Source organism: Patella vulgata, chromosome 6 (assembly GCF_932274485.2).
Source record: "Patella vulgata chromosome 6, xgPatVulg1.2, whole genome shotgun sequence".
Classification (NCBI taxonomy): Eukaryota; Metazoa; Mollusca; class Gastropoda; family Patellidae; genus Patella; species Patella vulgata.
In genome coordinates, this window is record NC_065884.2 from 67,295,959 (window position 1) to 67,313,102 (window position 17,144).

General features: G+C 37.8%; 1 protein-coding gene across 1 annotated transcript in view; it reads right to left on the bottom strand.

Moving 5' to 3' along the window:
• Window positions 1–2,240: 2,240 nt before the first annotated feature.
• Window positions 2,241–17,144, bottom strand: part of LOC126824051 (tektin-3) — a 28,614-nt gene continuing 13,710 nt past the window's right edge. The window contains exons 2-10 of the mRNA XM_050553211.2: window positions 13,772–13,945; window positions 12,851–13,029; window positions 11,988–12,073; window positions 8,894–9,031; window positions 6,906–6,976; window positions 6,087–6,230; window positions 5,380–5,602; window positions 4,752–4,906; window positions 2,241–3,611 (exon numbers count right to left, since the gene is read on the bottom strand). Of these exons, the coding sequence (XP_050409168.1) occupies window positions 3,380–3,611; window positions 4,752–4,906; window positions 5,380–5,602; window positions 6,087–6,230; window positions 6,906–6,976; window positions 8,894–9,031; window positions 11,988–12,073; window positions 12,851–13,029; window positions 13,772–13,945 (1,402 nt within the window). The 3' untranslated portion in view covers window positions 2,241–3,379. The remainder of the gene's footprint in view (window positions 3,612–4,751; window positions 4,907–5,379; window positions 5,603–6,086; window positions 6,231–6,905; window positions 6,977–8,893; window positions 9,032–11,987; window positions 12,074–12,850; window positions 13,030–13,771; window positions 13,946–17,144) is intronic.

Genomic DNA, 17,144 nt, shown 5'->3' on the forward strand with positions numbered 1-17,144 from the left:
ACCTGCTTTCAGAAAGTTATAATAAAAAACCTAAATAATTTTGAAATAATTTCAATTTCTCTTGACTGAACTTGGAACCGAATCCTATTCGGTCTGAATATTCGGGCAAGGCGGTCACATATATTTGGGCAGCCATAGCATTTCTATATTTATTCCAGTGAAAACTCAAACCAGTGTCTCCAAGACAGATATTCTAATCTATAGCTTAAAGAACCATCTCAATATCCATATCTTCTAAAAAAAACCCATGAAAGTCGCATTTTGGTGACAAGGAGAAAAAAAAAGTCCAGCCTGAATATTCGAGTAATGTCGAATGCAGCGATTGATTGTTACAGCAGTTAATATCCCCTATAATACTGATAAGGGTTTTGGTTGTATTCGAGGCATTAGGTTTAAAGGGTGCAATATGACATAAGGTTTATGGAGTAGGAACATGTACACAAAAATTACATGCAATACTTAAGGTTTATGGAGCAGGAAACGGGACACAGCAACCAAACAGGCATATTTAATTTGTTGGCGGCGTCTCTCAACAACGACGAATTCGTGGGCGTCCGAGGATGACTTGGATCACTTTGCTAAAGTATACATAAAGGACCATGCGACAACAATAGATGGACCTAAGTTACGTGACCCGTCTATCGCTCAATATGACCAGCATGTTGCATATCTGCAACATCACCAGGCACGAATATGACTGTTGGTGTGGCATAATGATCGGACTTATCCGTAATTTAATAGACAATTTGTATAAATCTTATCTTTTATAATGTGTTAAATATTTTTCTTGCATTTCTATGTCCACACTATGCTTCCATTTTTTGACGATTTTTTAAAATCCATATTAATTCATTTATTTGCTTTTAGGGTCAAAAGCTTGTCGAAGTCGAAGGGTGTTGTTATGGTGTATCTTTGTATATTGATATTTCACTAATCTTTATATTATTACTTAATTATAGTTAACACGCGTTCTTGCTATGTCCATATCATCTTCTGCATCTAAACATCCGGTTCCTATGTACAATTTAACATCTTTTCAAATATTATTATATATTTATTTTAATCCTAAGCTTGTATATATATTCTATATTCTACTGTAACTTTAGTCTGGTGATCGGCTCGCCCTAGCGATACCTATCTCGTTATTGTGACTGTTAGCCTGTTTTGGACACTTGTACAGTACAGTTTTAACTATTTTAACAGCACTTCGACTCAAAGACAAAACAGTGAAAGTATTAAAGATACATTATGTAAGATTTAGATAAAGACCTGGGGCCTGTTTCACGAAATTTTAACTAAGATAAAATCCAGATTTTAGTAATTTGATTGGATAATATTAGATTGATTTTAGTGCTTAGCCAATCAAAATAGAAGTATCTACTAAAATTTGGATTTTATCGTTAGTTAAAATTTCCTGAAACAGGGCCCAGGTCGTTCTTGCTATAATAGTTTAAAATAGATTAATGCAAAATGAATATGTTGAAAATTAGGCAGAAGTAATAAGAGTTTTAGGCGTTAGTTTATTAGATTAAATTGTAGGACCACAAAAAGTTTAACATCAAAGAATTAAATTAGTTAAATCTGACACAAAAGGGATACATAAATTAAAATTAGTTTCAAAGATTAATAAAAGAAAAGAAAACTTTATTTTAGACGAGTAAGCTTAATCAAACTGGAGTGTATTGTAATCAAATTATAAAAAAAGGACACACATTATTTTTATTGGTGTTTTAAAATTACACAAAAACACACATAATTATCTGTGTTTTAAAATTACACAAAAACACATAATTATTGGTGTTTTAAAATTACACAAAAAAACCCAAACACATAATTATCCGTGTCTTAAAATTACACAAAAACAGACATAATTATTGGTGTTTTAAAATTACACAAAAACACAATAAACTATATGTGTTTTAAAATTACACAAAAAGGCACACAAAGCTATCGGTGTCTTAAAACTACGCAAAAAGCCACACATAATTATTGGTGTCTTACAATTACACAACAAAACACACAAAGCTATCGGTGTTTTTAAACTACGCAAAAAACACACATAATTATTGGTGTCTTACAATTACACAAAAAAACACCCACAAAACTATGGATGTTTTAAAATTACAGATCATACACATGTAATTATTGGGTTTTTTAACTTGACACAAAATACATACACATAATTATAAGTGTCTTAAAATTACACAAAAAACACACATACTTATCGGTGCTTTAAAAGTAGACAAAAACACACTGAATTATCGGTGTTTTAAAATTACACAAAAAACACAAATCGAAAATTACAAAAAAAAACATGCACATAATTATTGGTGTTTTAAAATGACACAAAAACACATATAATTATATAATATAAAATTGCGGCACACGCAACTACACAGAGCACATTAAAACTGGATTGTTATCACAGATAACTCTGTAGTATCTTAAATGCATGACAAACCATGACAATTTCAAATATTCGAAATTATGTAACAGAAAGGGAAATTGTCCTATTTCTTCATGCTGATATATTGCGGTCCAGTTTATAGATGAAAAACTTTCAAACTACATTCGAATCAAGCTGACATAGTGCAGTCCAGATTAGAAATGAAAAGCTTTCAAACTACATAATGAGTTACCTCCCCCTTTTATTAACAAATCGGGAAATTTCGGATTTTCAAAAGAAAGCCAATTAACAAAATTATCGCGATCCAAGCAAATTATTTACAGTAATTATTCACATTAAAGATACATTATGGGAGATAAGATAAAGAGATGCCAGTTCTCGTTATAATAGTTAAAAACTAGATAGTGTAAAGGTAATTTGCTGAAAATGTCAGTCTAATTGATCCACTGTGAGCCGAGAACGAAGCGGGTGAAATTTTCGCATAGTCTCGGTCATCATTACTAAAATCATTAATATAAACAGCATAGTCTCGATTATCCACTGTTTTTATTTAATTATCAATGGCCGTTAAGCGGCATATAGGAATCTAATCCAGCCAACATCGAAGGCTAGCCTTGACATCGAGAGTTTATTATGGTCTGGAAAAGTTAATTAATGTCTAATTGATAATTTAGATAACATTTCAGGCCTAGAGAACGACTTGTAATAAGCAGATTTTGCTCTTGCATAATGTATGTTTAATATGATTAATACAATGACGTCATTATTAATAAATAAATACACAATTTTACATAGGAATATAATCGTTTAAAAAATAGTTGCGCCCCCTTCTTTCACACTGGATTTAGGGTGTTAACCAAACATGGAAATGTATCACAGAAAAAAGCTTTTTTAAATATAAAAGAAAGCTAAGAAAAATAAAACAAAGAATATTTCATAAAATCAAAGAAAATAAAAAATAAATTAAACAAGTTAACATGTAGGCATTTGGAATATTGGACCGACTTTAGGGTCCATTGGGAATCCTTTACGCATGCCTAAACAGTATTGGCTATCGATACGAATGGAATTTTCCTTGACGCCAATATCGTGATCTAAAGTGGCTTTAGTTTTTACAAGCCTGGCTAAACTCAGTTCACACGACTTGAGTTTCTCTTTCAATATTCTCACCGATTCCCGGATTTCATTCACCTCACGTGTCAAACTGAAATATAAAATACCAGTAAAACTATAGTCAATCTGAATAAAACACAGATCATATTTCGTTTCGTTTTTTATAGTTCAAAATTTCGTTTTACTTGTCTTTACTACACTAGGATCTGGAAGAGTTGTTATCATTGACGTGTTCTGGATGGTGTGAGGGATTAGCCAATGAAACGGTCTGTTACGGCGAGCTTTTGGCGTGAGGTGCACGGAACTGTGGGTAATCCACTAAAAACATCAATGCTGGTTGGTTAATCAAATGTCTGACATCATAGGTTCAATACCCGCTCGTATAACCCCTAACGCGACCTCCCAAAACAACGGGTCAGATCTTCATGTAGTGTAGGCCATCGAAAGTATAAAAAAACGAAACGAAATATAGATCTGTGTTTTAATCAGTTTGAACTATAGTAAAAGTCAGTTTGAAATATAATTATACAGACAGTATACTGAAAGCCGACCCTAAATATTTGCCATAATGCCGCGATTTCAAATTCACCCACCTAATGATTGTTGGAAACCCGAGGACTCCTGCATGGTTAGTGCTAAATGATAAGACCAGCTCAATTTTTCGTCATCACATTTCTGATCTCATTGTCACGCCAACAGAAAAGACCAACTTTCTGGGGTATACATGTATACCCATGCCCTAATGATGAAAGTTTTCAACCTTTTTACTAGTCTATTCATTTTTAAATGATAGATATGTAATTGTTCTCTGGTCGGTCGCGAATCGGCTCTCGAACTCTCATTATCAGCTATCAGTGCATGATTTTGTCTCTTTCATTATCATGTATTTTAAGGGCTTTATTTTGGAATTTGGAATGCTAGAGGCGCTCTAAACAGCGTTCTCGGAATTGACCGGGGGGGGGGGGAGACCCCTCCCCCCTCTTTTGGTACCCTGGCCCTTGCTCCGTTCCGGCGCCCCTGGCTGCGTGTCTAACAACTGAACGCTGGACCATTTCTAACAGAACGCCGTTAATATTTCTTGATTTTTTACCCCTTGTGCCTACGTTAAATTGTTATGACCCCCGTATTAAATGTCCAGTCCAAAGTGGAAATTGTCTGCGATATCACTTCGGTGAAAGGGGACGTTAAATAAAGCTATATCATACATACACAGTTGAGGCAACAAACTTACGATTTCATGACAGGATCGTGACAAATTTCAACATTAATTCTTCTGGTTCTTTCATCAAGACGAGTTTGGGCGACTTTCATTGGGTTCTCTTTGTCTTGTATAGCTTTACGTAGTAGGTTAATGTTTCTTTCCATGTCAAATATTTCTTGCATTGTCTGAAATAATAAAATAACGATTGCAACTAGTGGTACTAGTTTGGTCCAAAATCTCAATAGACCCCCTTCCCCATCTCCCATTGACCCTTAATGTTTAACGTTAATTCTCTTCTCTCTGCGGGGATCACGGTGGATTAGTGGGTAAGACGCTGGCTCGCTAGCCTGGAGGTCGGGTGTTCGATCCCTGCATTGGCCGAGAAAGTTCATCCAGATTTTCCGGCGTGGTTTCCCCTTGTCAGTGATGCAGGACGGAGGGCCTGACAAGGACAGCTGTCTAGTCGTTCGGATGGGGCAAAAAACCTAAAAGATCCCTTGGCAGTTGGAATTCGATATAAGAGTAGGCCATAGCGCCGCTGCCCGGGTAAAATTTCCCTCATAGCACACTGAATGGTGTATGCCCGCCTTCATTAGCCCACTTCATTTTGATGATGGCCCATCAAAATGGAACCCCACTAGCAATTTACTATACTTACTCTTTGCAGATGCGCCTGTAGTTTATTTCTGGCATCTGTAGTCTCGCGCACTCTCGTGTTAAAAGCATTATTTACACCATTAAATATATTCCACATCTCGCTTGCGCATGCTCGTAAACAGCCGTCTATTTCACCTCTAAGTCTTTCAGACGCCGCTCTCTCTTTCTGAGACCTCATGATGTTCTCTTCAGAGTATCTGGCCCACGAATAGGGAATTGTGATCCTGTTAACAAAGATACATGCTTTTAAACTGTTTTAAAATAAAGAGAAAAGAAGTACTTATTTTAATAAGACTATTTCATCACAGGGCGTGCAGGGGTTTGACAGTGTCCGACAACAAATCCTTGATTGGATGCCCCAAGACTCAAGTACAAGGCCTATTACTCCAAAATATGTGATAGGAAACCATTTTAAATATGTCAAAACAGATGAAGCATTCACGCCCCCCCCCCCGCTTTCTACTGAATGCTTTCGTATAATCAACAATATTCATCATCAATAAATGAACTTTGGTATTATCAACAATATACGTCATCAATAAACGAACTTTGGTATTATCAACAATATACGTCATCAATAAACGAACGTTGGTATTATCAATAATATACGTCATCAATAAACGAACTATGGTATTATCAACAATATACGTCATCAATAAATGAACTTTGTTATTATCAACAATATACGTCATCAATAAATGAGCTTACGTATTATCAACATTCTCTATACCAGGATAATAACCAATACCAGCTGACGAATTCCTTAACTGCTGCATTCTATCATCTAGACCCTGGGCGTGGTGTTTATCTTTGGAATCTATTTCTAGATTATGTTGGGCCGCGCGATTCATCCTGAAAATAAATGTTGATGAATTAATATCATTTAATATAATAATCCACAATATTTTCTTACTTTATTCAAGACGTAAAATGTGGTTCTATTCATTAGTCGTGTTCGAGATCCAGTTTTGAATGCAAGTCGTCTCCAAATTATAAACTTTTACTGCTATCAATTTAAACTTTGTGACGTATTCTGTTTAGCTTGGAATAAGCAAGGTATATTTTTAAAAATAATGTGACAAGTTTTAAATATGACTGAAACGACAGTCCTTGTCCAAACAAGAGCCCTGCTGGCATTCAATCTGATTAAAATACAGATTTATAATTCGTTTCGGTTTTTTATATACTTTCGATGGGGTCTATTACATCAAGATCTGGCCAGTTGTAGTGTAAGGTCGCGTCAGAGTTCATACGGGCGGCTTTTGATTCTATGACGTCAGACATTGGATTCCCCCCAAAATTTGCCGTAACAGACCGTTTTATTGGCTAACCTAAGTAACCTTCGCATAACCAAAATGCAGGTATAACAACTCTTCCAGATCCTAGTGTAGTATAGAAAAGTGAAACTAAATTTTGAACTATTAAAAAACCGAAACGAAATAGGATCTGTGTTTTAATCAGATTGGCTGGCATCCCAAGTTCCAGTGTGCAGAAATAAAATTCCAGACACTAATTAAATCAACTTACTTCAGTTGTACATAAGCCTTTTCCAACATTTTCTTCATACGACCTTGGCATCGTTTAATAATGGTTACTTCCTGAAAAATATTATGTATAAGTCGACCAATCGGCACACCCAAGACCCGAACTCTAGCCACGCCCACAGCTTACATCGCAGCTCACGACAAAAGCCCACAGCTGTCGCCGACAAAGTTCAACATTTTCAACTTCCATGACTTTTGTTTTACGTCACTAGGTTAGTTTCCACAGAACGAAGATCGGGAAGGACTTAAAACCCACTCGTTAGTTATTTTGAAAAATGCATAGCAGTTTTTATGAGTGCCGACATGCTGTCTCCTAAACATCTTTCAACGATTGTGTGCTCATTGGTTCCGATTAGTGAGCCGTTACGGCAGTGGTTCTCAACCTTTTTTTGTTAACGGCACACCTTCTAACACATGAAAAAATAGCGGCACACCTGGCTAAATATATATGAAAAATATTTGAATCTTGCAAAAAAAAAAAAAAAAAAAAAAAAATGGCAAGGTGGGTGAGGCGCTGGCTGTTCGATCCCTGCATTGGCCGAGAAAGTTCATCTTGATTTTCCGACGTGGTTTCCCCTTGTCAGTGATGCAGGATAGAGGGCCTGACAAGGACAGCTGTCTAGTCCTTCGGATGAGACGAAAAACCGAGGTCCCGTGTATATATTGGAATGCACGTAAAAGATCCCTTGGCAGTTGGAATTCGATATAAGAGTAGGCGATAGTGCCGCTGCCCGGGCAAAATTTCCCTCATAGTACACTGTATGGCGTATGCCCGTCTTCATTAGCCCAGTATAGGAGCAGAACAGTAGGACGTTAAACCCCATTTTATTTCAGTCATAGACACATAGAATGACTCAAACTAAATAAAGAAATACACAGTTCAAAATTTCGCGGCACACTCAGGAAGATATGGTTGAGAATCACTATGTTATGCTCTCGGGAATTTCACTTCTAATGTAACACTTGCAGTGTGTATCTACCGTGATACTTGCACAATTATTACGGCTAAGGTCGCATAGTATAGGCGTACTATATCAACCAGGAACCGATCATGACGCCACCTCAACCATCCCGAATTTGTAACGTCATAACTATGCGCAATTGTCCAATGACTAAGCAGGCCAAGTTTTCGAATTGGCGGGCAATTTTTTTAAGAGCATCGCCCCAAGAGAATAAAATCATCAACAACAATATTACCAGGCTTATTATCCTGGTTCAAAAAGTATAATGTACCAAGATAATCAGGGTACCAGTTCAAACCTCCACAACAGTATTCCGACAAGACATGACTGTAGTGTCGTAGGGGATCCGGACATGGGTTAACACGCAAAATTATTTTATCAAAATTAAAATACTGATTTTTTTAACTGAAAATTAGCCGGAAATGGGCCTAATTAAAACGGCGAAATTTGCCGACTGCCGGCTTCTAAGGACACCCTTGGTTAACAGGGCCCTGTTGTTACGGCCTGTAACACTTGACGTTAAAACTAGAGATTACCTTTATTTAACGATGAGAGTCGTCCTCTTACCTTACTGGGAGCCACGTTGGCTAAGTGAGCAAGACGCTGGCTCGCTAGTCTGGAGGTCGCGTGTTCGATCCCGGCATTGGCCGAGAAAGTTTATCGGGATTTTCCGTCTTGGTTTTCCCTAGTCAGTGGTTCAGGACAATGACAGCTGTCTAGTTGTTCGGATGGGACGAAAACCGAGATACCGAGTACACATTGGCGTGTAGGTAAAAGATCCCTTTGCAGTTCGATCCCGGCATTGGCCGTGAAAGTTTATCGGGTTTTTCCGTCCTGGTTTTCCCTAGTCAGTTATACAGGACAGATTGCCTGAAAAAGACAGCTGTCTAGTTGTTCGTGTATACATTGGCGTGCACATAAAACATCCCTTGGCAGTTGGAATTCGCCCGGGAAAAATTTCCCTCAAAGCACAATAGGATGTTAAACCCCATTTCATTTCATTTCTTACCTTACTAAGTGATTTTTCCACATCATCGTTAACCAGGTCGATACCATTTCTCTTCTCTCTGTGTAATAAACATTCTTCTGCTATATGTAGAGGACTTGTTGTATCATTGTAAGCCTTCTCTAACATTCGACGATACTCCTACCATAATACACACAACAGTTCATGTTAGCAACCTATTAACTTGCGGGTAGTTATTATTTGTTTTATTTATTATTTTTTTTACCGACGTGGTTTCCCCTTGTCAGTGCCGCTGCCTGGGCAAAATTTCCGTCACAGCACACTGTATGGCGTAAGCCCGTTCTCATTAGCCCAGTCGGAGCAGAACAGTAGGACGCCAAACACTATTTCATTTAACGCTTAAGGGGAACTTACTCCAAATATTAACCGCGCTTGGTTGACACGGAAATCTAAGTTAGTTACCAAATATTTAGCGTACTTGTTTGATTTCGGTGGATCCCATGACAATATGTGGTTAAAAGTATCAAACTTTGTTACAATTCTTTAATCAATTAGTTTAAGAATGATAATATATATCAAATTTAATATCTATAGGCCAAATCGCCGAAAACGTTGCTAATAATGTGACAGAATCTAACTATATGCCTACATTACAGTATATTGCATAAATACATACACAGACCTGTTTTTAATTATACCATATCAATATATCTTATATTTTCAAAGTTAGATATGTTTTAGTATGCAAATCCAAAGGAAAATATTTCGGAAACTTTGTACATTAGATAGAGTTATTTCCCTTTAAGAAGCACTACAAAATTCTGTTACATACGTCTGTTGGGAAATTAGATGAAATTTGTTAAAACAGAGATAGAAAATGAAAGAAAATATTTCGTCATATATAGCACACGCTTAATAAATGGGTTAAGGGTTAAACGAAAATAATTATTTCAATAGGGTGTTACGTCCCTTTTATTAATGGAACGGTGGTTTGTGAATGGTTAGTGCTATTTAATGATAAGGCCAGCTCAATTTTTTCGTCATCGGTCATGAGATGTAAACAGGGCTAGCGCTAATCACCCTGAACCTAGTCCCAAATGTTTACCTTAACCCTAACATGCAATCTCGCCAAAAATCACGTGCCCTAACCTTATTTACATCTTAACGACCTTGACAAAAATTGAGTTGGCCTTAACAAATAGATTTAGTCGGTTGGAGGAATGGAGATTAGAAGTGACTGTGACAATGAGTCAAATAGATACAGTTGAAAGACACAAGCACGTTTATTGTTAATATCCTATTAAGACTTCTGGATCTAATTTCCAAAACGTATACCGTACATAATAATCTCTGACCCTCTGTGCAACCGCAAACACGTCCATCAAGAATAAGTGCCAGCAGATCAAACGGACTGTAAAAACGCAAAAGAAATGCGTTCAACATTTACAATCCTAAAATTTCGAAATTCAAGACGTTTTGAAACATTCCACTGAGACCTTTGCATATTTGTCCGGTGCCATTTTATCGCGTTTACATAAATTTATAAGTAAATTGGGAAATGTGCAGCCAAAGTAATCACAGCGAAGCTGCAAATAATATCTTGTACAATGGTCACAAGAAATATTGAATCGACGACGGACCGACGGAAGACGATGACGACAATATAAGTAGGTCTACACAATAACTGTTAGCGTATAACAGTGCCAGCGTGCCATTTGCATATTTAGTACCAAGAGGGAGTGAAAAATGTTTAATATATATGGGTTTTTTTTAACTTATTTGTGTGCAATGTCTTCCTTGGGTGTGGCATGGTTTGAGAGTATTTTAAAATGACTACCTTTACATTTGAGGTTTCTGTACACATGGCGCGAAGTTCATTGTTCACTTCCGTTTTCATGGAATTAAGATCCTCAACTCTTTGTTCTATGTGATGAGAATAAAATAGCGTGAACACGTACATGAGCATAACACACACACACAAAACAGATTAAACAACTAAAACAGGCTAAAGAGAAAAGCCTTAAAGGACAATATTGGTGTCAGCCATTATTACATAATATGTGATAGAATTGGTTAAACACGTTCCAGATATAATTTAAACACAGAGATCATTGCTACGATAGATGCGGAATCAAGGTTTCAACAAAAGGAAGTGATGAACACAAAAGGAAAACACGAGTTATCCTTCTATATAACTGACCGAAATGACGAGTGATAACAGATACACGGGCGAATTTCTGCTAACTAATAATTCCTTCGAAGTCCAAAAGTTGTTATATGAAACTGTGATCTGACAATTTATAAAAGAATTGACTGTCACTAAATAAGAGAAAGAGAAAAAATAGAAAAAGTCCGTGCATTACCATGTTTTTATTAAGTATAAAATGAATAAAAACAATGGAATGTACGGGTTGACACCAATATTGTCCTTTAACTGGTATTAGGTTTGGGGTAAGGATGAATCGAGGACTTTGGTTTCAGTCACATTTGCCCGCCTTGGTCGACTGACCCGTAAAATAACTTACACGTCGGTCAATATATGACACTACAAATAAGAATTTAACTTTACAATAGTTCCATTTATAGTTATTAACAATTGCAATATATTTTAGAAAAAATTCAAGATAAGCGAAGTACATCAAACATTAGCCGACTGACAAAATATTGACGTGAAAGAAAGTCCTGGTTGAGTCTATTAGAAAGAGAAAAAATAAATGATGACGTCATTAATGTGGAATGACGCAATTATCTCATTTCAAGAATTTCAAGAGCCATCTCATTGGCCGACGCATACAAAAAAATACAACAGAATTGTATTAGGATTCGAAATGTTTTTACTTTTTTGGGGCTTTTAATACCCCCCCCCCCCCCTCCAAACCACGCTTCATGTATAACGTCTATCACGGATAAAAATACATAATTCATTCCACTTTAAAGACGTTTCTAAAGCAAAGACACACATGGCGTTGATTATTCAGCTATCTACAAGCAAAATGAAAATAAATATAAAACAAACAAAAGCTGTGAGTAAAAAATATTAAAACAAAGCAAGACGTAAAGATTATACGATATGGAGACAAGTTAATACGAGAGTGAGGTTAGCCATATTGAAAGCGAGGGTGTTACAGCCGGGCACCTTAAGATTTTCGGTCTCGTGCTGCATGGCGTTTATTTCGTTATTTATTTCACTCTTCCAGTGTGCTATATCACAAACTCGTTCACCTGTGGAAAAATAAAATATCAAAATTTGTTAACTAAACAATCTGATTAACACATAGATGGTTGGGGGTTGGGTGGGAGGTGCGAAGCTTCCCAACACTGCCCCCCCCCCTTCCCCCAATCCTAACTAAGTATCCTGTATCTGCTACTGTACAATCTAATTAAAAGACAGATTCTATTTCGGTTTTTTATACTTCAAAATTTCTGGATGAAGTGAGGGTTTAGCCAATGAAACGGTCTGTTACGGCGAGTTTTTGGCGTGAGGTGCACGGAACTGTGGGTAACCCACTAGAAACATCAACGCTGATTGGTTAATCAAATGTCTGACGTCATAGGATCAAAAGCCGCGTATGACCCCTGACGCGACCTTCCACTACAACCGGTCGGATCTTCATGCAGTGTATGCCATCGAAAGTATAAAAAAAAAAACGAAACGAAATATAGATCTGTATTTTAATCAGATTGTTAACTAAATATGTAAATCTGAAGATGGTGAATTTGGCGAAACGTACAGAAGCAAGAAATTCAAACCCTACTGTGTGAGTCAGGATTGCGATTATATAATTTATTTAAACAGGTAGGCTCGCTTTAAAAAAAAAACAGTACTCAGTTCGTTCAATTGGGCAAAATGGCCGCGATATAAGTAATCAGTTATCGTACAAGCGCCTGTAAATCTAACTTGTAGAACATGTGGGGATTAAATGTTTATTTTGCAAGTTTATCATCAAATAGAGGGCCAGAAGTAATGCTGTAAATATACAGAAACGTTTTTTTATTTACCCAGTCTTCTTGTGACTTCATTTTGACGATTTCTGGTCCTGGCATCCGTCTCCTTCACGGCTCTCCAGGCATCTGCTCTCAGACGTTCCGCGTGAGATCGTTCACGATCCGACAAACCAAAATTCATATTATTGGAGACTCCCCAGTCATTAGTAGAATATCGACTATACACCGTTTTACTGAAATAAATCAAAATACTTGATGCTTATATTATAACTAGATACATCTTCACCCTAAATTGTCCTATTTAAAATTCATATTTTCGTATCTCTGTCTCACCTAATTATTGAGAATAGGACATATGTTCAGCACTACAGAGGTTAAAGCCACAGAGGTTTCGATCACAGAGAAGTTAATCCAGATTTTCCGGCGTGGTTCCCCCTTGTCAGTGATGCAGGACGGAGGGCCTGACAAGGACAGCTGTCTAGTCGTTCGGATGGGACGAAAAACCGAGGTCCAGTGTACACATTGGCGTGCACGTAAAAGATCCCTTGACAGTTGGAATTCGATATAAGAGTAGGCCGTAGTGCCGCTGTCCGGGCAAAACCTCCCTCTTAGCACACTGTACGTCATATGCCCGTCTCCATTAGCCCAGTTCGGAGCAGAACAGTAGGATGTTAAACCCTATTACATTTCATTTATTTCCCAATAAATAAGAGTAGAATGAATGAATGAATGAATGAATGATAGATCAGGTTAGCTTATAGTGTAAGCAAGTCGTAGAAATGAACAGATTCTAAAGTCGATCCTAAAATATCAGTGGGCAAAGTGTGCTAAATTGGACCCCTCCCCAAAAACCCACCTTATTCCAACTGACCTACCTGGCTGACCTAAAGTCGACTCTAAATATCAGTTGGCAAAGTGGTAAATTGTAAAAAAAAAACAAAAAAAAAAATACCAAACTTATTCGATCTGACCTACCTGGCTGGGTTAAAATAGTTTTTGGCATGTCCCACATCTATAGAGCGGCCATTACTGCTAAAATGTCTGGACACTGTTCTATTGGAGACATAAGGAAGAATTTTGGACATTTCCGGTGTTAGAGGTGTAACACTTCTGGTTCTGGTTACAACAGGTGAGTCGTAATACGCCATCCTGAAAAACACACGTCATAGAAATAATAATATTATTCTCGGACACAATCTGATTAAAACACAGATCCTATTTCGTTTCGTTTTATAGTTCAAAATTTCGCTTTACTTGTCTTTACTACACTAGGATCTGGAAGAGTTGTTATCATTGACGTGTTCTGGATGGTGTGAGGGATTAGCCAATGAAACGGTCTGTTACGGCGAGCTTTATGCGTGTTTGGCACGGAACTGTGGGTAATCAATGCTGATTGGTTAATCAAATGTCTGACGTTATAGGGTCAAAAGACGCTGGTATGACCTCTGACGCGATCTATAGCTACAACCGGACAGATCTTCATGCAGTGTAGGTCATCGAAAGTATAAAAAACGAAACGAAATATAGATCTGTATTTTAATCAGATTGTCACAGACATGCCCCAACAATCTCATGAATGTGCTATGAAAGAAATCTTGCCCTCATCTTTAAAATTTTCTGGTTTTTTGTCCCATCCGAACGACAAGACACTTTTCCGTGCAAGACTGTGTGCTCCCACTACTGACAGAGACAGGACAATCACAAGTAAAGAGAGAGAGAGAGAAATGGGGTTTAACGTCCACTCGACACAAACTAGGTCATTTCGGGACTAACATATGGTTTAATTTTATTTCAATAATTCGTCTTTAGCAGTGGGAGGAAACCGGAGGACCCGGAGAAAACCCACGAGGTTGGACAGACGACCCTACTCCTTGCCACGTACAACCGGGGATTCGAAACCACACCAGTTAACTCAATGACAGGCTTTATGATACAGCGCGCGGACGCTAACCATTCAGCCATCCCACCCCCCCACAAGTAAAGAATCCAGAACCACCTGGTTAGTGAGTCAATAACAGGGGCTAAGTGACAGGGACGCAATGACGAAATTTGCGTCATGGTTTTAAGTTTTTGTGCCCCCTTGAGTTTTTGTGTCTCCTCGCAAATGGCAAAAAATCGCGCAGTTACAATGTGGTTTTCAACATTATAATCATAATCATAATACTCAACCAGTGTCAAACATATACCGTGGGTCAGATATGCTACAAATCGACTCTAGAATATTCCACACGGCTCAATATTACCGCCCCCATTACTGTATAAAACCGAGCTGGTAACCGAGTACGAAACTATTTGTGATATTGTTTGTTAAGTTTAAATCATCTAGTCAACAGCCATTCTCGTATCTATGATTTTGATATCAATAACACACTGACAGGTACTTGGGTCTGTACAAAACATTGTCATAATATTGATAGAACACACACGGTCACATACAATCACAACATGGTCTTAATGTTAATATTATATAGACGGGTGGATTATTTTATTCCTTTACTGGGTAACACAATCACAAAACAACACAATCATAAAAACACAGATAATCACAAACCGACACAGAGTAACACAGAACAACACAAACAAGCACAGATTAACACAGAGTAGCACAGAACACAAACAATCACAGAACAACGCCGAGCAGCACAGAACAACACAAACAATCACAGAACAACACACACATTTACAAACTAACACAGAGTAGCACGGAACAACACAAACATTCACAGAACAACACAGAGCAGCACAATACAAGACATGACAACAAGAGCAACACAAACAATCACAATCCAACACAAATACGAATACACAGATTATCACGAACAATGGTTCGTTGAGATTTTCCAGGGTGGTGTCCCATTGGCACTGGTGCAGTCGTTCAGATGAGATATAAAAAAACCAAGGCCACCTCATTAACATGACGTTAAATATCCATTGACAATTTGAAACTGCCCGGCCAAAACTACCCCAATATCACACAGTGTGGCGTATGTCTGTCTTCATTGGTACATGACGGGGTTTCCCCTTGTCAGTGGTGCAGAACCGAGGGCCTGACAAGGACAGCTGTCTAGTCATTCGGATGAGACGAAAAACCGAGGTCCCGTGTATACATTGGAATGCACGTAAAAGATCCCTTGACAGTTGGAATTCGATATAAGAGTAGGCAATAGTGCCGCTGCCCGGGCAAAATTTCCCTCATAGCACACTGTATGGCGTATGCCCGTCTTCATTAGCCCAGTATAGGAGCAGAACAGTAGGACGTTAAACCCCATTTCATTGGTACATAAACAAAGTGATAAGATTAAACCCCATTTGAGGTTGAATCACTCGGCAAACCTCAGCAGTGCCCTACTTCTAGCCTAGGCTGTATGACGAAGTCCGCCAATGGAACCACTTTCAAGTTCCCGGATTACCAACGGCGTTGCCCATGACAACGCCTTTGAAGAATATTTTATCATACAAATATTTCAAAGTCTGACGCTGTTTTTTTTTTCAAGTTTATTCGATTTTTTTCAAACAAGGACATCTTTGCACTAAAATGTCTACACACGCTTCGAACGATGCAATTTCGGTAACTTCTTTTTAAAAGCGGCAAGTTTTCCTAATATGTAAACCGGTGCCGCATCGCAATTGTATAGGCGTAGGTACATATCACTTACCGTCATACAGCCGAGGCTAGATGTAGAGTAACGGAATCTGCCGAGGTTTGCCGAGTGGAAGTTGAATACCCCACTGAGCTACTGGTATGTTCGGGTGGCTAATATTTAAACGAGTTTATAATAGGAGGATTATTAGCAATGCGTGTCTTGCAGTTTTTACTAACAGCCCAATAATTAATAACCGTGTGTCATAATCACATATTACTGTTTATTTTAATCTTGATAACAGTTATTGCTATTGACAATACAGTGATTTTATGTTCGAACACCGAGCAATGATCTCATATTAACTACACGGTCACAGTAACCCACGTTACACGGTCGACATTATGGGTCATACTGCTCTTTTAAAGACATCTCGTATCAAGATATTCTACTAGACAGTGAATTATTAACTTCCCAACTAAACCAAAGAACAACACAAACAAGGGTTCTTATATGTGCACGATGGGACCTCGATATATGGTGAATGATAGCACAGTAACTCAATTGTATGCTAGCATAGCATAGTAACATAAGTGTATGTAAGGATAGTATACATATAGTGTATGTAAGGATAGTAAGGGTAGGGTAGGGTAGGGCAGGGCAGGGCAGGGTGTAAACAAACTATCTGTGTATACAGAGAGAGAGAGAGAGAGAGAGAGAGAGAGAGAGAGAGAGAGAGAGAGAGAAATGGGGTTTAACGTCCACCC